At 53.0% G+C, this 27,465-nt stretch overlaps 1 protein-coding gene across 1 annotated transcript; it reads left to right on the forward strand.

The window, feature by feature from the left end:
- The first annotated feature begins 1,500 nt into the window (after positions 1-1,500).
- Positions 1,501-27,465, forward strand: C21H16orf74 (chromosome 21 C16orf74 homolog). Its single transcript, XM_052166372.1, is given in 5 exon segments — positions 1,501-1,717; positions 6,539-6,584; positions 24,581-24,672; positions 24,674-24,722; positions 27,028-27,465. Coding segments are annotated over 5 exon segments (333 nt in total). The 5' UTR covers positions 1,501-1,630; the 3' UTR covers positions 27,087-27,465.

Genomic DNA, 27,465 nt, shown 5'->3' on the forward strand with positions numbered 1-27,465 from the left:
GGCGATTTGAAGCTGAGAAAATAGGCTGACATCTACCTGCCCGCCACTGCCCCTGTGCATTTGGCTGGCCCAGGTCCTTCCCCATCCAGAAGAGGAATTCAAGGACTCTGGCTGCTACCTCCAGGGGCTCCCATACCTCCTTTGTCACCATGAGAGGAGGTGGCCCTGCCCCTTTGCTCCAGAGGTCAGAACCTAGACACAGGGCCATTGGCAGCCCAGGAAGTAGTCTGTTGGGATTCATGGGAGGTGGTGAACAGTTGAAGGGCACCAGGGAACCCCTAAGAAAATCAGGGATCAAGGGGAGGAAAATTTTAACCAAATATACGCACATGTATATGTGAAAGCTTCTGCCCCCTGCCCCAGGGAAGAGACAGGGCAGGGGAAGTGATGTACGATGGATGCTGTGTTGTGAAGCTGGACCCACAGCAAATGTCCTGCCCCAGCTCCTAAGCGCTTCTGCTCCTCCTGGTTCATTGCCTGGAGCAGACATGGCAGACAGATGCTAAGTGCTAGCCCAGGAATGCCCACTTCACATGAGGACCTGGGAGCTCAAGCGGGGTAGGTCCCATCTTGTCTGGGGAAGGTGGGGTATGGGCTACCCTGCCCACCTGTCCACTTCTGTTGGAATTCTGAAGATGATTTGATCCATTTCCTATCACAATGGCCTTAACAAAGCCAGGGTCTGAAACATCACTGTATTTTTTAGCGATGGTTCAAAGTAGGAACACGAGTACCTGTGTATCCACTGCAGGAATTCCGCTTTCCTGCCCTGGACTCAGTTTCCCCTGAGTCATCCGGAAATATACACAGCACAGGGCTGCGGAGACCTGAGGCTGGTAGAGTGGGCACACACACTACAAGCTTGTGACAAAGAACTGAGCTAGACAGGTGAGTGGGGCTTCGAGGAGGGTCATTAATGAGAAAGCCACTAAAGGCACAGGGCTGGAAGCCACACCTCGGTAGTGTAAAGGTGTGGGTGTACGGCTCGTGGTGAATACTTGCTGGATGGATAGAGGAGGGGCATGGGGAAGCCATGCCCTATCCCTGGCATCAAAAACATAAAAATAAAGGCGGCTAGGCACTGACCCCAAGCTCCAGCACTTGGGAGATAGGGACCAGAGGGTCAGGGTGTTCAAGGGCACCCTGGGTGGTCTACCAGAGACCCTATCTCAAATAATACAAAAGAAACCATGATTTAGGGAGTCGGGAGGCGGCAGCCCGAGGCCTCTTAGTCTGCACCCTCAGGTCCTCTGCCAGCTGTGGCAGGCGGAGGCACGTGGCCAGTCAAAATGCCAGAATCCAGCAGCAGGGAAGCCCGCGGGTCACAGTGTCACCTGAACCTCCCAATTGCAGCGACGAGCTGGGGGCGTTACCTTTGCGTCTTTGCCCAGGAGGTGGAGCCGGGAGCCCCTTTCCCTCTCACAGAACCGGGGACAACTGGCCGATGCCCAAACTTTCCCGGGTGCGGGGAGCGCGGCTGCGGTGGGGGAGGCGGGCAGGGAGGCACGGTGGCAGGGGTTGTGGCTGAGCCCTGGGCGGGCTGTAGGGCGGAGCGGCCCGGGCGGCGCCGCCCTCCAGGTGCCGGGCGGGGGCCGAGGCAAGCGCCGCTGCAGGGAGAGCAGGCCGGGCCATGACCCCCGCGGCCCACGGCTGCAGGCGCGTCGCCTGGTATCCCTCTCGGCTGCCAGTGTCCGCGCCCAGCGCGCCCCAGGAAGCGGTGAGTGTGCGCGCGCCGTGCGCGCCTCGGCGGACGTACAGGACTTGGGTTTTGGCGATCTGGGGCATAGGGAGGGACCCAGGACGAGGGACCCCAGGATTGTGGAGATTTGGGACGAAGGGGATTCCGAGGTGGGGAATCCGAGACGGTGGAGACCCGGGTTGCGGAACCTTGGAGGGTAGGGAGCTCGGGGTGGGGTGGAGACGGGGGAGGGGTAGCCTGTGGAGACCCCAAGGGGGTGGGGACTCCAGAGTGATGGGGGACCCTTTGGCCCCTGGCGACTCACAACTTCCTGCAGACTTCGCTGATCAGCTCGGCCTGCCCTGGCCGCGTGTCCGACATCGGGCGGGGGCGTGTCCCGCGTGTGGCAGCCTCAGGCCCCTCTTTGCACCCGGCCGGGTTGTCAGGTTGCCGAGCAGTCGGGCAAGGTGGGGGCAGGAGGCCTCGGGAGGAACCGCTTCCCTCCACCAAGTGTTTCGAATGTATTATTGATGAGCTGCCTCGCTTAGGGGCGCCCAGTACATCAAAGCAGACCGCAAAGGGCGACCCGCTCGAAGCAGGCACTTCTCTTGGCAGGGCTGGCCCTGGCAGATCTGGGGAGGGCGCTTATTAAAAAGGGGACCCGCAGCTCCCCTTGGGGACTCTGAGGGCAGGAAGGACTTCTGGCCTTTGCCAAGAGAACTGTGCAGCGCAATGTAGGAGTAGTTCCTGAGAGTATAGAAATGTTAGAACACGCCCTGTTTTACAGATAAGGAAACTGAGTCCCAGATGGCTTCTCCTGAGTGGCGGACTCTGATGTCTCTCTCCAGCCCAGCCCGAGACACTTGTCTGGTTGTGCTAGCTGCAGAGAGCACCTCTTGCCTATCCAGATCCCTTTCTTAGCCAGGACACAATGTAGCCTGGTCCCCGTCTGGTCCCCTCTTCCCCCAAGTCCCCCTCCCTCAGGTCCGGGTCCTCTGCACAGGAGAAAGGCTGTGTATTTATGGAAAGACTTAATCCTTCCACCAGCCCCAAGGCCGTGGAAAGCTGCATCTAATCTGTCCCTGGAAGGCCTCAGCTGGTGGGCACACACCAGGCCGGAGTGTGCGTGCGTCCCCTAGGGAGGTGTAGGTCACTCGGGAGACTTACAAAGCAACTCGGTTCTCCTGGGCTGAGGACGCCGAGATGTTAGTGCTTAGCCAGCAGTTGGCCTGTGCCAGACCTGCTCCTGCACCGGCTGTCTTGACACTCACACAACCCTCTAACTAAAGCTACCTCTTGTCCCCATTTTAAAGGCAAGAAGCTGAGGCAGGAAGGTTGATAAGTCCAGGTGTTAGCCCCAAGGCAGCAGAGAATGGCTCTCATCTTGGGAGTTGGGGGGTGGGGTGGGGAACTGGGCCAGGTCTGTAAAGTCATGGGAAATAAGCCCACTCAAGAGAAATCTGCTTTGAGTGTCAATCTCCCAGGCCCCACACAGCCATGGTCTCCCAGAAGTAGCCACCAAAGTCGCAGTATTCTTCCCCCTGTCCCTGTGCTCAATCTTTCAGGAAAAAAAAATTTTAATTTTATGTGCATGATTGTTTTGCTGGCCTGTATGTCTGCCCATACACATGCCTGGTGCTCTTTGAAGGCCTTGGAACCCGTAGAGCTGGAGTTACAGGTGGTTGTGAGCTACCAAGGGTGCTGGGAACAGAACCCGGGTCCTCTGCAAGAGAAATAAATGCCCTTAACCACTGACCCATCTTCTCCTCACACCATCCCATCCTCCAAGTTCAACCTTCACTGTTATAGTAAGCATATGGATACTTTGTTGCACTTTGTAAACATATGGACACTTTGTTAAACTGTGGGCTTTATTGTTTAGCAGATGTTTTTAATGGTAGGTAAGCAGCAGAGTGGAACATGGATATCCCCATGTGGCCCAGAGCAGGCAGCAGGCTGGTGGGAAGCCAGGGTTAGCCCTGGGTGGGGTCTCCCGTGGGGTTTCCGTGGTTGTTGGCCTGTTCCCTGAGACTCAGGTTGGCCGTCTAGCATCTATTCTCAGCACGGTGCTGGAGCTGGAATTGAAAGAATTCTAATCCTGCTGCACAAATCCAGTGACTTTCCTAAAGAAGGAAGAAACCCAGAAGTGGGTGTGCCCAGTCGGAAGCAGCTCTGTGTGGGAGCTTGGGAAACTGCTAAAAGACCAGGTTGCCCTGCCCTGCCTCCCGCAGCCTCTCAGGTCCACACACCTAGCAGTCAGTCAGTCACCTTCCTCCACTCTGACTGCTCCTGCCCAGCCTGGTTCTTAAAGGATGGCTTTGTTAAGGAGGTGGGGCAAAGTGCCACTGTGACTCAGGCCCTCTTGGCAGAGGGGACTGGGCAGAGACCATGGTGAGGGGTGCTCCCGGCCAACCGCCTGCTATTCTCGACAGCTGATACCACAGTCAGGACCATGGCTAAAGTAGCCGAGGTTCCAAAGGAGTAACCAAAAGAGGTCTATCTCAGGCCAACTGCAGATTCCTACTGAATTGTATAGGATGTACGTCCCCCACACAGAACCCAGGCATCAGCCTGAAGCCCGACACTTCACCCCTCAGCAGCTCTAGATGTTGGTGACCCTGGACCCCAGTCTCCCCCAGACACAGGCCGGAGCCTGCCTTCTAAAGCAGGTGCACATCCTGATGAGGTCTGACTTTTTTTTTTCTGTGTGTTGCAAACCTGTGAAAGCCATGTGGCAAAGTGACCTCCGATGTAATCAGTCTCCAAGGCCCAGAGAGAGTGTGCCCTCACTGCCCGCTTTTTAAAAAATTAATTAATTAATTAATTTAATGTGAGTACACTGTAGCTGTCTTCAGACACACCAGAAGAGGGCGCCAGATCTCATGGCGGATGGTTGTGAGCCACCATGTGGTTGCTGGGATTTGAACTCGGGACCTCTGGAAGAGCAGTCAGAGCTCTTAACTGCTGAGCCACTTTCTGAGGCTCTTCTCAGAGCCCTGACTGTCATGTACAGTACTGTGGCTGAGCCGTCCCTCACTCCCACTCAGGAGGGAGGAGACCCTGCAAGAGGAAGTGGGGTTTTCTAACTGCCTGCTTGTCTTTGGGGAGGATCTGGTGGTGAGGTTTTATGTCTCCAAGTCCATTGTTCTGAAGGGAAGTTCTTCACCCTGCAAAGGTGTGAAGTGAGAGACTTCATGCCCCGCCCCCTCCTGTTCTTCAGGATAACCAGCAGCCTGTCGCCTCCCACTGCTCATTTGCTGAACTGGGCTGAGGGATGGGTGACCTTTGACCCCACACCTCAGTAAGAGGAGGAGGGAGCTCTTTTGAGACCAGGTCTCATTTGGCCCACTCAGGCCTCAGTCTCCCTATGTAGCTGGTGCTAGCCCTGAATTCCTTATCTTCGAGCCTGTGGGCTTACAGGTGTGTACAGCCGCCATGCCTGGCTCAGTGTGCATTTCCTGCAAACAAGATTGTCCCTTGCAAAATAGTGACCCTGTGACCTGAATCAGAGGCATTAGTGTAGGCTCCATGTTACCACCTAAGATAGGCTCTTTCCTTTTCCGTTTTTGTCATGTGTGCATATGCATGCATGCTTTTGCATGTGCGTGGGCAGACATGGGGGGAATGCATAGACACGTACATGCATGGGCATGCCACATCTGAGGTTGATGCCAAATGTCATCCATTGTTCTTCGGCCTCATTCAGGGAGGCAGGATCTCTCAATCAAAGCCAGAGCTCACGGATGTGTTTGCCAGCTAGCCCTGAGGATCCCAGCCTCTGCTCCGAGCCCGGTGGGGAGCTGAACCAGCTCCCCATCCTTGCATTGCGCCACTTCAACTGGCCCCTGTGTTTCTTTTGACCAATACTTTGCAAACGTACTCAACCCTGTCCTGCCCACCAGCCTCAGCCTCAGAGCAGGCCTCACTCAAAACTGGTTCTTCTCCCTCGCCCGCACCACCTTGACTCCATCTCTGGCACATCCCAGGCACAACAAAGACTTCAACACCCTCACTGTTCTGTGCTCTGTTGGGTGGCTGAGGCCTACTCCCAACTGAAAGAACAGGAGGAGCTCTAAAGTGTGTGTGTGTGTGTGTGTGTGTGTGTGTGTGTGTGGTGTGTGGCGCCTGGCTGCAGTGAATGAGCCCCTGCTGAGGTGATTGACAAGCGGGACTTAGGGTCTGCTGAGTCCTGTGGGCTGAGGCTGATCCAGCTCCCAGCTCCATGGCTCCCAGTAAGCTGGGTGGCCTGGCGCGTCTGGGGTGGAGGTGGCTTCCCCTCCCCCGCCTCCTGCATATATTGATCAGTTACTTGAGTTCTAAGGAAAGCCTGGTAGGAAGGGCAGGAGACCGTGGGTGAGAACTTTTCTAATTCTCCATGGACTAGGGACACAGCCTGATATTATTCTATCCACTCCAAGAATCTGTATTGAGAGGACTGTACTGAGAGGCTCAGTGGTCCAGTGGGTATGCCCGCCAGTCACAAGGGCCCTGGTTCAGTTTCCAGCACTGCTGGTAGGTCAATGACTAGAAACCTTGAAAAGCAATAGGGCAGGGGTTGTAATAGATGATCTGCTATAGTAGGTGTCATCGGGCCCCATGGCCTGGTCTGAGGCCCTTACAGCTGTTACCTCCATACCCTTAACCCTAAACCAGCCTTTCCTGAACTTTCCCAGACAGCAGCCCTCTGCCCCCAGAGCAATATTCAGCCCAGATGTGGTCAGCAGGCACTGTGACCTCACAGCTGGCTTGTCTCAGCACCCCTTCCTGTTGTGTGCCCAGCTGGCCAAGTAGGGGCCTCGCCACATGGACCAGTACAATGACATCTCCCACCCCTCTCTGAGAACTCTCCTCTCTTCACAGGCCGGCGGGGGCGACGCCATGGGGCTGAAGCCCTCCTGTCTGAAAGGTAAGGTTGAGCATGGGGTTTGGGGCCAAGGGGAATGGGGGAGCAAAAAGAGGGAGGCTGGGGTGGAGATAGTGCAGGGGACCCACAGGCCTGGGGTGCTGGCCTAGACTAATGGGAGACAATCTATGCGTACAGTCGGGAGCTATAAATGCTTGCTCTGCTTCTGTGGCCTCCCTGAGTCCTTCCTTCACCAGAGGTCAGTATTCCAAGGCTTCAACTTCCTCCTTAGAGGGAAAATCCTTGGGAAAGAGGGCACCCGTCATCACGCAGGCAAAAGGTCAGCTTGGCCAGTTCTGCACCGGAAAGCTCAAGAAGGGCACAGAGTCAGCGAGAGGTGTTAGGGAGGCAGCACGGGTCTCTGTCTGATATCCAGAAGGAGCCTAAGGCACCGTAGCCTCCATGAAAGTCACCCGAAGCCTTCTGATGCCCCCCTGTGGTACAGGCATGGTCCCCACCCTTACCTCTGAGCCTTGAGGTTCAGACCTGCCCTGAACAGCCCTGCTGGTACCACAGGCCCGGCCTATCTGCTCCTCATCATCCAGAGGGCGCCATCCGTCCCCATAGTTCTTGCAGGCTGCAGGGCCCAGCTCCTCAGTGTCTGCTGTGTATCCTGAAGGCTGCTGCCAAACACAAACTCACTACCCCACATGCTCAGCTACTGGCCTGACAGACACCAGGCTTCCCTCCCTGCCCGCCCCAGGCACCTCTCCTCAGCCTTCTCTTGCCCTCCGAGATGAGCCTACGGAGAGGCCTGTGTTCCCCAAGCCGCCCAAGGCTCTGGAGACCTGAACAGTGGCCTTGATTTCCTTGTCTGTAAGTGGGGTCATGACAGGCTGTGGGTGTTCAGGAGTGCCAGGCTGTCAGCCCTCAGACTGTCCCCAGGGTGCAGTTCTTGTCATTACGCCCATGGCCTTCTGCTCCCTGGGCCTTCCAGCCCTTTCTCCGAGGTCTCAGGAGACTTAAGGTCTCTGGGTATACGCTGAAGTATTCACTGATTGCAGTTAATGTGAACAAGATGAGACTGGTGGTGCACGCCTCTAATCCAGCCCCGCCCCCGACACAGAGACTGGTGGATCTCTGAATTGAAGGCCAGCCTGGTCTACAGAGTGAGTTCAGGTCAGCCAGAGCTACACAGAAAGACCCTAACGCAAAAAAATAAAAAAAAAACAAAACAAACAAAAACATTTACATGATGAACTTTGAGAAAAACAGAATCCCTGTGCACCCCCAGCCCCTACCACAGCATCGACCTCCTGCTCCCAAAAGGTATGAAAATGCTGGGGTCTGGCCGTGGTGGTGCATGCCTTTGATCCCAGCACTTGGGAGGCAGAGGCAGGCGGATTTCTGAGTTTGAGGCCAGCCTGGTCTACAGAGTGAGTTCCAGGACAGCCAGGGCTATACAGAGAAACCCTGTCTCGAAAAAACAAAACAAAACAAAAAAAACAAAAAAAGAAAAGAAAGAGAAGGCTGGGAAGGAGTGTATGGTGGATGGATGTCTCCTGAGCTGTCACTCTGTGTGGGCGGGGCAGATTTAAGACAGCATCCCATTGGCCCATCTGGGAGGGTGGGGCATCTTGACTGACAGCTCCACCCTCCACTGGGACTGCTAGCAACAGGAGTACTGAGGCTTGCAAGGTAGCCGGAAGTTGGAGGAGCCCTTACTGCACTTTAGCGCTGCCTGTCTCGGGAACCCCAGGCTCACAGGAGCAGGTGAATGAGTGCCCACGTGAGGAGTGGCTGGACGTGGGACAGCTGGTGGCAGGGGCGTTAAAGTCTGAGTGGGCCCTTCTCTTGTGTCCGTGAGTCTTAGCCTCGCAGTGGCTGAGGCTGCTCCCTATTCTGTTGATGGTCCTCTGCTCTCCTTGGCTGTGAGTCCTCCCTCTACTGCGCCCAGCGCAAAGCATGCCTGTGATGTCACCCTTCTGTAACCATGCAGAATAGACATAAACTTCGCCCTGATGACCCGCGAGTGCAGTTTGTTATAGAATGTGGGACACCGGCCCCCTGCCCCCGACATCTTGCCCCTTTCTATTGCCAACAACTCTCATGCCTTGTGCACGAGAACGCCAGGCTTCTAAGAGATTCTCCCACCTCATATGCAAGGTCCCCTCTTTCGCCTGCCTGTAGGGGCATTGCAGTTTCCAGGGTCAGCGTGTTGCGCCTCTGTGTCATAGGATTAGATGACCTTCCAAAGTGCGGATTTCAGTCAGTTTTGCGTTACTACCACAAAACACTGGAGATAAACAGCTTACAAAGATGAAAGGTTTATCGTGGTTCGCGTTGTTCCCTCCGTCCATGGTTACCTTGTGCCTGGGAGTACAACCAGGTGTGATTGCATTTGAGAAGAGTTAATGGGATGCAGGGGGCTGGAGAGATGGCTCAGCGCTTAAGAGCTCCTCTGAAGGTCCTGAGTTCAAATCCCAGCAACCACATGGTGGCTCACAACCATCTGTAACAAGATCTGATCTGACTCCCTCTTCTGGAGTGTCTGAGGACAGCTACAGTGTACTTACATATAATAAATAAATAAATCTTTAAAAATATAGAAATAAGAAAAGCATGAGATACTGACCTCATAAGAGTTAGGAAATTAAAAAGGTTGGGCCCCGGGCCCAGGGTCTTAATATATCCTCAAGGCTCAATGACATAACTTCCCACTGGGTTTGCTGGTGTTGGTTTTTTGTTTTTTTGTTTGTTTTGTTTGTTTGTTTTTTTTCGAGACAGGGTTTCTCTGTGTAGCCCTGGCTGTCCTGGAACTCACTTTGTAGACCAGGCTGGCCTCAAACTCAGAAACCCGCCTGCCTCTGCCTCCCAAGTGCTGGGATGAAAGGCGTGCGCCACCCCCCCCACCCTCCACCCCCATCCCCCCACCCCCACCCCCGGCTTGGCTTGCTTTTTACAAATGTCCCCATGGACTGGGCACCAGGACCATGGCAGATAGAGCTTATGGGATACTTAACATCTCACTAGGCATGTATATGTAATCCCATCACTTGTGAGGCTGAGGCAGGAGGATTTCTGCAAGTTTGAAGCCAGCCTGGGCAACATAGTGAGTCCCAGGTCAGTCTGGGCTCCACCCTAGTAAAAAACAAACAAACAAACAAACAAACAAACAAAAAAACAACAATAGACCTGCAGTCAACAGAATGGGGTGTGTTTTATTTTTCTCTCACTCACCAACGAGGACTGGCCTGGTTATATCAGAATGTCTGAATTATTTCAACCCCAGGACACAGACTGATTCTCCAACAGGGCACACCTCTGTTCCTCACTACCACAAACCTAAAAGCCACACTGCACCAAGGGCCCCTGGGGCAGGAACTTTGGAAAGGACCTTTGGAGGTAGCACCAGTTTTCATTGTGTGCTTTAGGCGAGTTAGACTTGGCCTGCACATCATTGAGCCTTGGTCTCTGGGGGTGATGAAGCCGTTCCACAGAGGTCTGGGAGTGACTCAGGTCAGGGACTGACACAGAGGGCCCCAAGACTCCTCACTGTGTACTGGTGTCAAGACCCAAGATAGACCTACCAGCCAATGAGTCTGCTTGCTCCAGCCCCTCCCCACCCCTGCCTCTCTCTCTCTCTCTCTCTCACACACACACACACACACACACACACACACACACGCACATGCACACACACACACACACACACACACACACCACACACAGGACACACAGGGTAATGTTGTCCCCCACAGGCCTAGTCACAGTTTTCTGTGTGGCTGACTCCAATGTAGCTGCAGGTTTAGCTCGGTGTAGTGCTATGGGTTCTGTTCTGTCTCCTTGAGACTGTCTCATGTCGCCACCCAGGATAGTTTTGAGCCCTCTATAGCCAAGGATGACCTTGTGTTTTATACAGTCATACTGGATAGATTGGCATGATGATGATGATGATGATGATGATGATTTGTTTGCATTAGATCCCAGGAATCAGAATGGTAAATGACAACAAATTGTTGTTTTACTTGATTCAGCCTGGGAAAGGCTCTTTTCTGTGAATTCTATATAGATTAAGTCATTTGTCTCCAAGACAAGAAAGGTGAAGCCCAGAGAGGGAGTCTAGTTTCCCTGAGGTCACACAGCCTTGGCCCAGGCAGGATTTGAACTGTCCCCAAAGCCTGACTCCAGTCACCCCATCATGACCTCCATCCTCCTGTGGCTCCCCTTTCGTCTTTCCCTCTGCTCCCGAGTCCACAGTTGTTAGGCTCAGTCCACCCCATTCACCTTGGAGCCAATTCACCCCTAGAGGTGGGTGGGGGTACTGATTTCACAGGACAACAGAGGCAAGGGACCCAACCCCGACCTACCCAGGTCCTCCATCCCTGGGGCTCTGCTGTTCCCAGCCAATCTTCCTTGTAAGCTGCCAGCTCCAGGCTACTCGGGGCTCCAAACAGCTCTGCTCCTTGCCCGCAGCGCAGCCCAGCATCCGACACCCCAGAGCCTGGCTTGTCTTAGCACTCCAAACTCATTTTCCATAAACCAGGATGCCCCTGGGTGTGTGACTCTGGGCTCAGAGTTCTCAGAGAAAAGTGAGACATCCTCTCACCCAGCCACACTGTGGGCTGAGTGTCCTCTAGAGAATTCTACCGAGTTCCACACAGAGACTCTACTGAGGGCTCACGGAGAGCACCAGCCCCTTAGAGGACAGGGCCTTCAGAAATTTGTAGCTGTCATGGTGATGGTCTCTAGAGACAGAAGGGTGGTGAGCTAGAGGTTAGCCTGGGCTAGCTACACAGTGAAATCCTATCGAAAAACTAACCAACCAGTCAACAAATAAATAAAGTTTGGGCTGGTGAGATGACACAGCAGTTAAGAGAACTTGTTCTGACAACCTGTTCCAGCTGGTTTTGATTCCCAGTACTCACATGGTGGCTCCCAATTGTCCGTAACTTCAGTTCCAGGGGTGCAGCATCGTCTCTAACTTCTGTCAGCACAGATGTACCCAAAAGCAAAACGCTCATACGCATACAATATACAAATATTCTTTTTTGATTCTGTTTGGTTCTTTTCTTGCCCGAGGTCAGGCCATAAACGACCTGTGACAGGCAAGATCAGGTTCTACATAAGTTTGGGGTTCTTGTGGGTTTGGGAATTTTTTGAGGAGGAGGAGGAGTGAGAGTTTTTCAGTTCCGGAATCCACCATAAGTGATTGTTTATTAGGAAAGCTGTGAAAGCCTCAGGGCTGTTGTCCTTGGATGGTCTCAAATCACCAACCTATCAGTTATCAACCTAACTTTCTCACTAACCAATCAACTGATCACGTGACAGAGATGGTTAAATATTCTTTTTTTTTTTTAAGATTTATTTTTTATTATACGTAAGCACACTGTAGCTGTCTTCAGACACACCAGAAGAGGGCATCAGATCTCATTACAGATGGTTGTGCGCCACCATGTAGTTGCTGGGATTTGAACTCAGGACCTTCCGAAGAACAGTCAGTGCTCTTAACCGCTGAGCCGTCTCTCCAGCCCAGGTTAAATATTCTTATAAAAAGTAATATAAGCCTGGCAGCGGTGATGCATGCCTGTAATCCCAGCACTTGGGAGGCAGAGGCAGGTGGATTTCTGAGCTGGAGACCAGCCTGGTCTACAGAGTGAGTTCCAGGACAGCCAGGGCTACACAGAGAAACCTTGTTTTGAAAACCAAGAGAGAGAGAGAGAGAGAGAGAGAGAGAGAATATTTCTTTTTGAAAGACTCATTTATTTTCAGTTATGTGGAATGAATGTGTGGGTTCCACTGAGGCCAGAGAGGGCGTCAGATCCCTGGAGCTAGAGCCCCAGGTGATTGTGAGCTGTCTGGGGGGGGTGCTGGGAACCGAACTTGGGTCTCAGGTCCTCTGCAAGGGCATCAGGTGTTGCTCTCCTTCGCACTTGTCACCAACCCCCCCCCCCAAGAACTAACTTCTCAGGGGTACACCTTGGCGCCTACAGTGCCACCCGCCTCTATGACCCCTGCTTCCCACACCTGCCCTGCCCCTGTAGCCTGCCTCCCATCACCTCTCCAGTCTCGGTCCATGCACCGCCTGCTCGTGCCTCTGCCTGAGACACAGTTCTCCATACCAGGGTGGCTCCAGTGTCAGTCCTGCCTAATGTTGGGGTCCCTCATGGCACCTGAGCTTCTCTCCTTGTGCCCCCTTTGCAGCCTGGACCACATGTTCACATAGCCCTGTGTGTCTCCTCTTAGGGCCCCCTCACAGCAATGGCACAGAGTGGGTGCTCAGTACACTTGTTGGTAAAAGAAAGCCTGCCCCGGTTTACAGCCCTGGTCTGGGCTCCATCCCCAGAGCAGGCCCTTGGCCTCCTGGAATCCCAAGTGTACCTAGCTTCTGTTCTGGGCGCAGGGACACCCAGATCCCTACCCTATGGTGGTGGCATTGCCAGCCATTGAGGTTGGGGACTCTCTGGTCCCTTGGAAGCTGGAAGAAGCCATTTTCTAGATGGAGACCTTAAAGAGTTCAGGGAGTTTAGTCCTTGCAGGAGTATCAGCTGAGGATCTTTGCCGAGCTCACACTAGGGATCCATCCAAAGTTGTCAGCCAGTCTGTGACCTCCTGTGACCTTCCTTCCAGAAGTAAGGCCGGCCATGACTCTGTCGTCACAGCTCCTAAGGCCACAGTCCTCAATCTGTAGGTTGTGACCCCTTGTGGGGAGGTCACATAAAAGCCATCAGAAAACATAGACATTTACATTAGAATGTAGAACAGCAGCTAAATTCCAATTATGGAGTGGCAGCAAGAATAACTTTATGGTTGGGGTCCCCACAGCGTGTGGAACTGTGTCAAAGGGTCACAGCATTAGGAAGGCTGAGAACCACTGTCCTAGGGAACAGGAGAGAGAGTAGTGTGGCCTCCACAGAGTCAGTCTCTGCATGGCAGGGCTGACAGGTAAGCCACACCCCTCCTCAGCAGGCGGTGCTGACTCAGGCCACGCCCCTCCTCAACATGGCAGGGCTGACTCAGGCCACGCCCCTCCTCAGCTTTTGGAGGGGAGCTCCCTCAGAGCTAAGCCTCTTAACTCTGAAAGCCAGGCTCCAAGGCTCTAGAAGAGGAAAGGAAGAGGGAGAACCAGCCCCAGCCCTACCCTTACCCCAGCCCCAGCCCCACCCCTACGCCAGCCCCAGCCCCCACCCCTACCCCTAACCATGGCCTACTAATTAAATCCTCTCAAGACTACAAGCCAGCAAGAGTCGCCTAGGCTAGCACTTAGGCCCCTAAGACCTGACAGGACCAGTGCGCGGAGCTGTGGTGGGCAGGCACATTAAATAAAGCACCTCCCATTTCTCCAACCCTCATTTTTGCTCAAGGGATCCCCAGATAGTTGGTACCCCCCACTCAGAACTCTCTAGCTCAGAGATGCAAAGCTTTGACAAACGCGAGAGCCACCCAGACTGTCTTGCGTGTCTGCTGCAGCCTGGCTTCCCAGCCGATGGGCCCGGTGTCCTGTGCCGGGTCCCAACTATCCTTAATCCCCACAATAAACAACAATGTATAAATTATACATGTATGTATACATGGATTTTATACATGTATAAGCTATGTAGATTAGACTTTATAGGTTTAGTACAGCATTGTACAGAGAAAGCGGTCAGTGCTCTAAGGCACAGAATTTTTTATTTTTTGACAGTGGTAAGCCTGGTACATGTCTTCCAAAGTGGGCTGCTCAGCCAAAGTCCTCAAAGTGCATTAGATGCGTATTTATGTGTGTGCATATGTTCATATGCATCTGTACATGTTTATGTGTGTATTATGTATTTATATGTGTATGACTCATGCCTTTAATCCCGGCAGCCCTCAGGAGGCAGACAGGCAGGTCTGTAAGTTCAAGGCCTGCCTGGTGTATGTGTGTCTATGTGTGTGTGTGTGTGTGTGTGTATGTGTGTTATGTGTATATGTATGTGTTTGTGTATATATGTATATGTTTGTGTATGTATGCGTTTGTATGTGTATGTGTTTGTGTGTATATGTATGTGTTTGAGTGTGTATGTATGTGTTTGTGTATGTATGTGTTTATGTGTATTTGTATGTGTTTGTGTGTATATGTATGTTTTATGTATGTGTTTGTGTGTATGTATGTGTGTATATATGTATGTGCATGTATGTATGTGTTTGTATATGTATGTGTTTATATGTACATGTGTTTATACATCTATGTATGTGTTTATATGTGTTTATATATTTCTATAAAAAGACTAATATTAAGGATGTAGGCAATTGCAGCATTCAGCATGTGGAGGCAGGAGGATCAGAAATTCAAGGCTATCTTCAGCTATATAGAAAGTTCTAGTCTACCCTGGGGGGGGGGGGTCAGCACAGAGACCTGAAGTCTGATCCAGATCTCCTTCTGGAACCTTCTGTACAGAGCAGCTCCAGCCCAGGCTGATCTATGAGTGTGGTGATTTTGAAAGCCTGTTTGAAACTGGGGAGATCATAATGAAGAATCTATCCAGCCCCATCCTGTGCCCCGGGGCAAAGTCCAGCTCCCAGCCTCACTCTAGGATTTAACCCTTCTCCCTTCTCGCCAGTGCTTAAGCTAAGCCTCCTCAGCAGTGCCCGATGCCCTCGGGAATTAGGGCACCCGCCCTAGTAGCAGGAAACAGATGCCCTCTGTAATCACCCGTGCTGCCCCCATCCCGCATGGCTGGAGCCACTTAGTGAGGACCCCCAACCCCAGCTTGAAACTCCTCAAGTCAGTAGTCAGCACCCCACTGGCTGTTTATCTGTCCAGACACAAGCAGGGAGACAGGCTACCCTGCCTCTCCCAAGCACATTCCCTGCACTTCCCCTTTTAAAAGAATACCTTTGGCCAGGCGTGGTGGCCCAGGCCCTCAGAGACAGAGGCAGGCCGGCTGCACAGGTGTAGTTTAAGACCAGCCGGAACCACACAGAGAAACAAGAGTGTTCTGTGTTCCATGACAGCTTGGTGCATGTGCACAGCGTGTCTTGGGCCTTCATCCTTGATAGCTTCAGAGCTTTGTCAAGTGACTCCTGGCAATTGAACCTGGGGCTCCCCCACCCCCAGACACCACATGGCAGACAGAAGGCAGATAGCTATCTCTGTTTCTCATTTGGCCGATTTGATGGTAGAAAGTGCCTTCCTAGGAGGAACTCTGCTTTTTTTTTTTTTTTGATGAGTGTTGGGTCCAGGCAGGCCTCCAACTCACAGAGCTCTACCTTGGCATCTTGAGTGCTCTGAGTCTTCTTTCCTTCCCAGAGAGAGCAGGAAACTTCCTCAAGATACACAGCAAGTGTGTTTTGACACCTGGTGTGTGTCAAGGTGCTGCAGCCTCTTATGTGGCTTCAGCCTTCATAGTGTGTCATAGACTGTGGCAAAGACAGGAAACCAGGGGCTATGAGGTACCTGCTCCGGGCCATGAGCACATTCTAGGCCATTACCAAGAGCAATCACACACACACACACACACACACACACACACACACACACACACACACATACACATACACACCACAATTTTCTTGAAGCATAGTTTGCTCTATAGCCCAGGCTGGCCTGGAACTTACTTTGTAGCCGAGGACAGCCTAAAATTCAATAGCCAACCTCTTGCCTCAGCCTTCCAAATGCTGGAATTGTGCAGATTACACCTGTGATTCTCAACCGAGGTGTTGATGTGTGTGTGTGTGTGTGTGTGTGTGTGGTGTGTACCTGTGTGTCCCACAATGAGAATGTCCCAGATGTCAGAGAAACGCAAGCTTAGAGTGAGCTCTGGTGACATACACACTATCTGCAGGCAGGAGGATCAAGAGTTCAAGGCCTGCACAGTGGAACAAGAAATAAACAAATGAAGCCAGGTGGTGGTGGTGCACGCCTGTAATCCCAGCACTTGGGAAGCAGAGGCAGGCAGATTTCTGAGTTCGAGGCCAGCCTTGTCTACAGAGTGAGTTCCAGGACAGCCAGGGCTACACAGAAAAACCCTATCTCAAAAAAAAAAAAAAAAAAAAAAGAAAGAAAGATAAGAAAGATAAGAAGAAATAAACAAATGACTATCTTCCTGCCTCACTCTCCCAGATGCCGGGATGTTGAGTGCACACTGTTGACCCAGAGATGTCAGGCGTGTGCCGTGAGTCGGCTCTTCTTGGTCCCCGTGACTAAGCTCTTACAGTCATCCTATGCTAGTTTAGGGTTGAGAGGCCAGAAGAAAGGACCGTTGCTTCTCAGTGATGAGGCCGGGGCTGGACCCTGTGAGCTCTCAGAGGCCCCAGCAACCTTCCCTGAGGGCCCTGCAGGCCGGCTGGGTCTGGCTGCTGGATATACAGGCATGCAGGCAGGAGGTCAGCCCTTAGCCTGAACTCTCTGGCAGCCTCTTCACAGGCTCCTCCCAGTGCAAGCTCCAGCCGCAGGCCCCTGACGCAAGCAGGAGCTTTTCCCTTAATTGAAAAGAGATTTTAAGCCATCTCGGTTGGGCCCAGGCCCCCGCGAAGAGGTAAAAACTGCCAGAGCCATCAGCCGTCACCACATCCGTAGCATCACTAGGCATTCCTGGTGGTTGGAGTTATAAGCAGAGAGTGAAGAAACATGAACGGCTAGATGTTGTGGTAGAATCTTAGCATTCTCTGCCTGGTTCCCGCCCCAGGGCCTTTGCTCAGGCGGTGGCTGCCCCAGAGTTCTTCTCTGTCCCTTCTGCTGCTTTGATTGCCCCCTCTGGACAGCCTCCTGCGTGCCCATCTCCCCTCAAGCCACCAATAGTTTGTCATTTGTCCTTGTCCCTCTTGTGACCAAGACCGACTCATGCCGGTCTCTCCAGGAGCCAGCATCAGGGTCATGTGACTGCACTGTGTCTCAGCGTGGTGGCCCCTCCTAGGGAAGTGTCCAAATGGGGTCTGTCCCCTCTCCACGCAGACCCTGTAATGGTTGTGGTTCCCTTGCTGGGAAGAGTGATCTTAGGGCTCCCACCCCCCCCAAAAAGACAGCAGTTGTTTTTTGTATTTAAAGGGTGTAAGGTGAGCACCCAGGACAGACGCTCACTGCTTTTATTCTGTCGGTGGCAGGGCCTGGCATGATTGCCCAATTGGTACAAAGGGGAAGGCATGTGACAGAGTTTGGGGAACATCCAGGGTTGAGAAAACCAGGCACGAGGTAGTGGAGGTCTGTAGACTCTTGGCTAGATACCTCTGATGGAAAAACAACTCTCACTCTGTTTCTGTTGCTGGAACCTGGAGCCGGAGGCAGGGGAGGCTCGGGAGCAGGCACAGAAACATCTGCGGAGTCATTTTGATCTCAGTTGCATGCCCAGCGTCTGATACACTGCCTGGTACCCAATGCACAATAAATGCCTGTTGTCGGAACCTGAGCTCCTCCAGGGCCAGGGCTGGGATTGTTTATTTACCCAGAAGTGGGTCACAGAAGCCTGATACAACAAGTGGGCAGCCCTGGCCACGACAGGCTTCGTTCCCAAGTCCATGGCCATCCAACTCCCAAGGCCAGGTCACTCCCGAGGGCCACGCTGCGCCTGACCCTCCTGAGTACAGGTGCGCCCCACCACGCCCTTTTTTTCCTTTTTAGATTTATTTATTATATGTGAACATACTGTAGCTGTCTTCAGACATCCCAGAAGAGGGATCAGATCTCATTACAGATGGTTGTAAGTCACCATGTGGTTGCTGGGATTTGAACTCAGGACCTCTGGAAGAGCACCCAGTGCTCTTAACATCTGAGCCATCTCTCCAGCACCGCCCCCCCCCCCCACACACACATTTTTTTTTTAATGTGGTGCTGGGGATGGAACCTAAGGCTTTGTGCCTGCTGGGCAATCTCTATCTGCTAGGCTAAACTGCCAGCTAGCACCCGCCCCAGCTGTGTTCGGAGAATGTAGGGTAACCTCTTCATCTCAGGTGCCATCTTATTAGTAGGATTGGTAAGGAAATGATAAAATTAAGCTGGTATTCCTGGGAGGTGTGTTAAAAGGTGCTCACCAGAGAGACTTGAGATAGAATTAATGACAGACAGTGTAGCCCAATGGTTTCCCAACCTCCCTAAAGCTGCAACTCTTTTTTTATTTTTTTTTATTTTATTTATTTTTTTTTTTTTAATTTTTGGTTTTTTCGAGACAGGGTTTCTCTGTATAGCCCTGGCTGTCCTGGAACTCACTCTGTAGACCAGGCTGGCCTCGAACTCAGAAATCCGCCTGCCTCTGCCTCCCAGAGTGCTGGGATTACAGGCGTGCGCCACCACCGCCCGGCTAAGCTGCAACTCTTTAATACAGTTCCTCACGTAGTGGTGACAACCACTGCCCCCTATAACCCCATAAACCAAGCAGAAACCATTTCGTAGCTACTTCATAACTATAATTTTGCTACTGCTATGAATCGTAATGTACATATCTGTGTTTTCCAACTGTCTCAGGCAAGCCCCCATGAAATGGTTGTATAGTTTGAGAACAGCAGATCTAGCCCCTCTGTGGGGTCATTGTGTACCGCCCCCCCAGCAGGAGAGAAAACAGGCTGCAACAGTTGAGGCCACTGCCTAGGTAGATGGGCTCTCAGCTTCCCGACTGGCTCGCGGGGTCCTGGGCTCAGCAGGTTGGAGCTTTTTTGTGTGAAAGTTGCTTTGTTGGAGGAAGACAATGGGCCCGCTCCCAATAGAGCCAGAGTGCTGTTCAATAAAGCGCCAGTAGAGGGAGCCTGTGAGCCATAATGCCGGCTCAGGGACAGAACTTTGAATCTTTTGAGAGGGGAGGCCTGCTGACAGGGAACCTTGCCCTGCACCTAGGATCCTGGGGTGTCCTAGGTAGAGGCTAGATGTGGGATCATGGGCATGAGTTCACTAGGCCCTGAGATTTAGGGCCAACAAATGAGATATGGGGTCCAAAGCAGGAAAGGTTAGAGCCACAGGAGTGGGGACAGGCTCTGCTTACCTTGTCTGGTGAGGCTGCAGCAGGGGGCTGGCCAGCTTGGAGGGGAGCCGGCAATCAGCTTGTGTCCCCCAGGTCCTTGTCAGTGGAGTTGCTACAGGACATGTTATCCACACATAATAAGCTCTGGGTTTTCTTTTTTTTTCCCCTAAATTTATTTTATTTATGTGAGTACACTGTAGCTGTCTTCAGACACAGCAGAAGAGGGCATCAGATCCCATTACAGATGGTTGTAAGACACCATGTGGTTGCTGGGATTTGAACTCAGGGCCTCAGGAAGAGCTCTTAACCACTGAGCCATCTCTCCAGCTTCCTGGCTCTGTTTTTTTATAGCCAGGGAGATCAAGGCTCAGAGAGACAAGTCACCCATTTCCACACTCACCCTAGGTCAGGAGATCCCAACCCTGCCTGTTTTAATCTCCAGGAAGCTTTATAGACAGCCCCTGTCAGGGAAATGGAGACTCCCAGGTAACTGTTAAGTCTCCCAGGATGAGCCGGGCAGTGGTGGCACATGCCTTTAATACCAGCACTTGGGAGGCAGAGGTGGGAAGATTCCTGAGTTCAAGACCAGCCTGGTCTACAGAGTGAGTTCCAAGACAGCCAGGGCTATACAGCCAGGATCTATACAGAGAAAAAAAACACCAAAAATAAAAATAAAAAAAGCTGGGTGTGGTGCCGTGCTGGGGCACACCTGCAATCCCGGCACTTGGGATTGTGGGTAAGAGGCCAGCCTTGGCAACGGGAAGCCCTGGCTCAACGTCAGAAGACACCTCCCAGAGAGAGAATTCCCACGGGCCGCTGTGGGTTATCACAGCCACATCCAGCAGAGGGCAGAGCTAGCTCTCAGCCCATCCTCACAGGCTGTGATGGACTCACCGTGTCTCGTCTCGAGTTCAGCTTCTCTGAAGGTGGCTTAGCTGGATCTGTGGAGACTGAGGTACTAAAGAAAAGAAAGCTTGAGGCGGGGGAGCCCAGCCCTCCGCACAGCCCCGCCCGACAGACTTCCTGCACAGGCTCCAGGCCTACCCGAAGCCTGGGTCCCTGGCCTGTGCCCTGACTCACTTGTCCCTGGAAACAGGCGTCTAATAGCCTGAGGCAGGCCGGGAATGGACAGATGACAGCTCTGGCCCCCAGGGTGGCTGGCATTTGTTTTTTAATCTTTACTGTTGCCTAATCCTCCTGAGAGCTTTGCTTCTGCCCAGAGGCTGTGTGGCCATGAGACTGAGGGTGGGGCTGAGGGCCAGACACCTGCCCTCCCCTCTCCCCTCCTGCCCATCTCTCCCAGGCTCCCTCCCTACTCCTACTTAAACCCCACTCCTCCGCCATCCCTCCTGTTTTTGCCCTCTTCCCTTTTCTCTCTTCCCTCTTCTCCCTTGCTTCCTTCCTCCTCCTCCTCCCCCTCCCTCCTCCCCCTTCCCTCCTCCCCCCTGCCTTTTGCTCCTCCTCCTTCCTCCCAGCCTCCAGCCTTTCTCCTGGGCTCCCTGAGCCCCAGATTCTGTCAGCTTAAGTTTCGGGCTCCTTCAAGTTCCACACCCAGTCAGGATGTAAATGCGGGGTGTGGCTTTTCACTGTTGTGTAGGAGTCGGTGGGGGGAGGGGGAGGAAGGGGCTCCCTCTAGCATTTGTGTGTGTGTGTGTGTGTGTGGTGGGGGTTCCGTCACTGTAGGGTGAATCTCTCCCTCTCTTTTTGAAACAGGGTTTCTCTTTGTAGTCCTAGCTGTTCTGAAATTCACTCTGTAGACCAGGCTGGCCTTGAACTCAATCTACCTATCTCGGCCTCCCAAGGGCTGAATTAAAGGCGTATGCTGCCACCAAAAACATTAACAATTGTGTGTGTGTGTGTGTGTGTACACGTGCGCAAGAGCACCTGTTCGTGCATTGATGTTTTCTCCTTGTGTGAGGGTGTTGGGTCCTGGACAATTGTGAGCTGGGAATTGAACTGAACCCAGGTCCTCTCTGAAAGATCAGTCCGTGCTCTTAACCCTTGCACCATCTCTCCAGCCCAGCATCTCCCTGTCACTGCCACGTGACCACGTGACAATGCGCACATGGTATGAACATATGGTGCTGACATGCGGTGACACTCAGTGTCCTGTGCTGTTGTGGGTTGGACTGGGTCATCCCAAGATCTGTCTGTGGAGATGACACAGCGGCTCACGCCTGTCATCCCAGCACAGAGGGGGCTGAGGCTGGATGATTGAAAGTTTGGGAATCCAGGGATGTGTAATGAGGCCCTGCCTCAAACCAAAAAAAAAAAAAAGATAGGACGGTCATGTAGGGTCATGTAGGGCTCATCAGCCACCACCGTCAAGGTGACTCTTGGTTGGTCATCGTCCTGCTCACTTACTGCTGAGGTGACTGACCGGTACCGCAGGACACTTGGGAGTGGTCTTACCGTGAGTGACGCGTTTACAGACTTGTACTTCCTGTTGTCCTGGCCCACTGCAGGTTGAGGGCACTGGTGGGGAGACTGACAATGTCTTCTCTGGGGACCAGGACACTGTCCCATAGTGTCTCAGTCACTGTGCCTTCAGCCCTGAAGGAAGATGAGAGAGGTTTCTACATCAGTCACTGCTTTAGACAGACATTCTGGGCGTTCCCAGGGCTGTGCAGAGCAAGCCGGGAGACAGAAGCCAGACATGGCAGATTGCCGGCATCCATCATGCCCCGCGTGCCCTGGCCCTGGCCTGCCAGGGCAGAGCCTCCAGCAACAATCCTTTTTGGTTTTTGTTTGTTTATGTTTCTGGGACAGGGCTTAAATAATTGAGCGTTGGGCTGGAGAGATGGCTCTGCAGTTAAGAGCACTGGCTGTTTTTCCAGAGGTCCTGAGTTCAATTCCCAGCAACCACATGATGGCTCACAACCATCTGCAATGGGATCCGATGCCCTCTTCTGGTGTGTCTGAAGACAGCTGCAGTATACTCATAGACATAAAATAAATAATTCTAAAAACATAAATAAATAATTGTGTGTGTGTGTGTGTGTGTGTCTTTTTTCAGTTTTACAAGACAGGGTTTCCCTGTGTAGCCCTAGCTGTCCTGGAACTCACTCTGTAGACCAGGTTGGCCTCGAACTCAGAAATCCGCCTGCCTCTGCCTCCCAAGTGCTGGGAATAAAAGTATGTGTGGCCACTGCCAGGCCCAGAATTATCTTTATGACTCTTGGTTCTAGATGTGAAGGGGTATCTCTCCAGATGGCACTCTAAGGCTATCTTAAGTTGGGGAGCCTTGGGTTAGACCAAATTAAAACCCTTTTCGCTAAGTGTGGAGAGACAATGGCTCCGTGGTTAAGAACCCTTGCTGCTCTTCCAGAGGACCCAGGTTTGGTACCAGCACCCACATGGCAGCTCACAAGCAAGTGTATCTTGAGTTCCAGGGGATCTGATGCTCTCTTCTGACCTCTGGGGGCACCAGGCACTTGGTGCTTTGCACGCTGTCTGTCGTGGCTCGTGCCTGCAATCCCACCTCTGCAAAGGTTGGGGTGACAGGGTCACTCTGCATTTGTGGGCAGCCTGACTGCTGAGTGAGTTCCTGCTTAGCCTGGGATAGAATGAGATCTTGCTTCAAGAATGAAAAACTAACCCAGATCTTTTCCTTGGGAAGGACTCCTCAGAGCCTTTAACTGGCAGGATCGTAAGGGCCCAGCAGGAAGACAAAGTAGACAGGATTCTGTCACCACATTTGTATGGTTCCCAAACTCATTTGATCACAAAGCCCCTTCCTGGGGAGCCTGTCAGGAGGCCAGGAGGCCCAGGGGACAGACCTTAGGAAAGGCTGCTCATACCTGTCCTTAGGGCATGGTGTCATGGGATTCTTGGTGTGATCAGATTCACAGGCAGAGGGGGTGGGGAAGCCAGGAAACCCAAAGAGGAATTGGAGGAGAAGCACAAGAGAAAAGAAGCAGACACAGGAGGGGGGAGGTTAGACCAGCAGGCTGGGATCTGAAGATGTGATAGGTAAGGAAGGGGGAGGTTCTGGATGCCAGTGGGTGCCAATGGATGCCAGTGGGTGCCAGTGGATGCTGATGGGTACCAGTGGGTGCTGGTGGATGCCGGTGAGTGCCAGTGGGTGCCAGTGGATGCTGGTAGCTTCTAGAGGGCGCTGGCAGGAAAGGAGGGAGACGGGGCAAAAAGAACAGTCGCGTCTTAGTTCCTTTTCTGTTGTGGTGACAGAACACCATGACCAAGGCAGCTTATTTACAAAAGAAAACATTTAATTTGGGGGCTCACAGTTCCAGAGGGTTAGAGTCCGTGACCATCACGGTGGGAGAATGGCAGCAGGCAGGCATGGCGCTGCCTGAAGCAGTAGCTGAGAGCTTACATCTGATCCAGAAGCATGGGGGTGGGGGGGGGAGAGAGAGAGAGAGAGAGAGAGAGAGAGAGAGAGAGAGAGAGAGAGAGAAAGAGAGAGAGCTAGAAATAGCATGGGGGTTTCAAAGCGCAAAACCCACCCTGAAGACACACCTCCTCCAATGAGGCCACACCTCCTGATCCTTCCCAAGCAGTTTCACCGACTGGGGACCAAGGATTCAAATATACCAACCGGTGGGAGCCTTTTTCATTCAAACCGCCACAAGCAGATTGTGACAACTCACCGGAGACCTGTAGCTCCGCACAGGGAGAGCAGCTGGACTGAATCAGGGGCGTGGAGCCTTGTGTAAACCGACATGGCGCCATAGGCAACCTGAGCGTTGAAATGGGGCAGCCTGGGTCATGGGACAAGACCTTGTCTCACACATGTGCATGAAAGGACCAGAGCTTTCCCCTGAATATCATTCAAAAGATATTCCCAGGGGCTGAAGGGATGGCTCGGATGTCAAAGGATAGGCTCACAATTAAACCGTCAAGGGACATGGAAACTTCTGGAAAACACTGAGGAGATGCCACTCGAGGGCGGTCTTTCCCATGCATGCCTCTGGGGACAGACAGAGCTCAGTGACCTCAGGGAGCTTCACAAGGTTGGGGATACCTTTCCCCTCCTTTCCTGAGCCTCAGTTTCCCCATGTGTGGAGAGAGATTGGCAGTGTCCCCTTGTGGAGCATGGGCACTGTCTGAGTGAAGCAACGGGACTGAGTGACTTTGGCAGGCGCTGCCAGAGGCGCTGACGCCCTCTCTGTCATGTCCTGTCTCCCTCAGGCTTTAAGATGTGTGTCAGCAGCAGCAACAACCACGACGAGGCCCCCGTGCTGAACGACAAACACCTGAGCGTGCCCAACATCATCATTACCCCCCCCAACCCCGACGGGCGTGGGGCTCTCCCGGGATTCTAACAAGCAAGGTGAGGCGACACCGGTATGCCGGAGACCGCTCCCAGGACCCCTTCTGTGCCACGGCCTGACCCGGTCCTCATCTCCCCCTGGCTATTCTGCTCTGGGCCCTTTACCAGGATGCCAACACTGGCAAGATGTGGCTGGCTGAGCAATTGTCTGGGCAGTCCTTCCCGGCAGCTGGGAGGAGGATGGATTGGTCTGGGCTAGCCCCCATGCCACCACATCTTAGTGTCTCATTGGAAATGAATGATGCTCCGTCCCTGCCAGCAGCAGGGACCCCACCCCCACCCCCATCCTCCATAGTGTTAGCTGCAGCAGCTCGGACCGCAGCAGAGATTGGGAAGCAGACCCACGCCAGGCTGTGGCTGTCCTTGGGTCTTCCAGAGGTGAGGGAAGGGAAAATAGGAAGTGTTCCTGGCCAGACAGCATGGCAGGGTAGTGTGCAGACTGGCATCTAGTCTGTCTTTTCCTGATGCCCCCGAGCTGGTAGGAGAGACCGCTCTCTCGTGCACTGAAGAGAAATTCATTGAGCCAGGCCTAGTGGGACCAGGTCCCCAACCTCAGCTACTGAGGAAGCTCACACAGGGTCCCCAAGTTCAAGGCTGCCTGAACTCCAAAGGAAGCTCAAGACAAGCCTGGGTGACTTAGCCAGGCCCTGTCTCAGAATAAATATTGGAAGAGGGGCTGCCTCCTGCTCGGTGCTGGAGCACTCGGTGCTGGAGCACTCGGTGCTGGAGCACTCGGTGCTGGAGCACTCGAGGCCCTGGGCTCTGTTTATCCCCAACACCACAGCGGGATGCAGGAGGAAGCAGGGGGCTGGTCCTGGCTGGTGGCCTGTACTCAGGAAATGGGTGGTTTTCTCACAGCTGCTTGGAAGCAGACTTAGGATAGGTCAGAGGGAGAGAGGCAGGAGGGCAGAGCGCCCTTGCTTGTTTTGTCTTTAGAGAGAAGCAGCTCAGATCCCAGAGGACCGCCCTGGATCCCTGCAGAGGCCAGCTACACCAGGTACCTCAGGTACCTGTCAGGCCGCCCTCTGGCATCTCTCAGCAGCACCACATGGAGGGCCAAGCTTCCAGCACGCAGGGCCCTCTGGGGACAAGCCCAGCCAAACCATCATCCTTTGCGGCCTTTCCCAGAGTTCCTCACCAGGTTAGGTGATGGATGCACGCCTCAGTTAGCTCTCATTCCAGTGCCCTGAGCTGTATTTGTAGCTCTGCTTTAGAGCAAGGGAAAGGAGGAGACCCAGGGAAAGAAAGGGACTCACCCAAGCACGCACAGCAAGGCGGGGGAGGAGCCGCAGCCAGCGTCTAGGCAGACACACAGGAAGGACATCAGAGACCCAGCCCTTTGCTTTGCCACAAGAATGTTGAATATTTGAGCTCCCACAAATGGCCTGAGTTAAAACTGCTGGAACCAGTGAGATGCTCCGCTGGTAAAGACACCCAGCCAGGTGACCTTAGTTAGAGTTCCAGGACTTACATAGTGGAAGGACACCAGCACACACACACACATGCACACATGTATGCACACACATACACATGGACACTCAGGCGCACGTGCACACAATGCACACATACATGCACACATGTAAATGCACACCCATGTAAACATGCAAACATGCCACACACATACATGCACATGCAAACACATACACTTGCAAACACACAAATACACGTCCTACACATACAAACACATAGGCAGACACACAAATGCAAACATATGCAAACACACACACATGCAAACACTTGGACACACTTACATGTAAGCACAGGCATACATACTTGCACAGAGTAAGTAAATGAACTTGGTATAGAGGCACATGCCTTTAATCCCAGCACTTGGGGGAATAGGAGAGAGGCCAGCTTGGTCTACATAACAAGTTCCAGGTCAACTGAGGAGACACAGTAAGACTCTGTCTCTAAATAAATAAATGAAGTAGTAAATATACATAAATAAAAAATATAAATATATATAAATAAAATAAGAAGGGAGGCAGAGGCAGGTGGATTTCTGAGTTCGAGGCCAGTCTGGTCTACAGAGTGAGTTCCAGGACAGCCAGGGCTACACAGAGAAACCCTGTCTCGAGCTGGGACCACTTGTCACAATCGCCAGGAAAGCACCCCGACTCTGACACCTCCCCCAGTCCCCAGAGGGGGGACCCCAGGTGTTGGGGGACCTGAGGCACTGGGGATCCCTTTCAGCTCTGTGACTGATACTCGGCTATGGGAGGCGGGGATGGTAGTCTGAGGTGAAGATCTGAGGGAGGAAGCTGACAGAGGAGAGCCCCTTCCTGACGCTGTCGCTCTCTCCTAGTCTGGATGGATGAGCTGGGGTCTTATCAAGATAATGGAGAACTGGAACCTGAGGCCTGAGGAGTTACCTCGTGGTGAGACCTGTGTGGCAGCTACCTGCCCCGCCGCCCCTAGCCCCCGGAGTTGGGGGCATGGCTCCCTGAGCAGCTGGATGGAGACAGTGAATTGGGCACTGGACCAAGACAGGGATGGCCAGCAGAGCACAGCAGGTCGCCGGCCCCAGCAGAGCAGACATCTGTGGCCTCCACATCCACACCAACCCAGACCCCGGCTTGGTGAAGAGGAGGCCATCCCGCCCTACAGTCACCGTGGCCACGGCCCTCGGCCCTCGAGGCCCCAGTGCAAAAGGACTTCTCGCCGGAGCAGGGCCTCTGTTTTTTACAAGTTGTTTTACAGGTATGGAACCTACGTTCTGAGCGAGATTTATAAATAAAGCTCC

This window comes from Apodemus sylvaticus, chromosome 21 (genome assembly GCF_947179515.1).
Source record: "Apodemus sylvaticus chromosome 21, mApoSyl1.1, whole genome shotgun sequence".
Lineage (NCBI taxonomy): Eukaryota > Metazoa > Chordata > Mammalia > Rodentia > Muridae > Apodemus > Apodemus sylvaticus.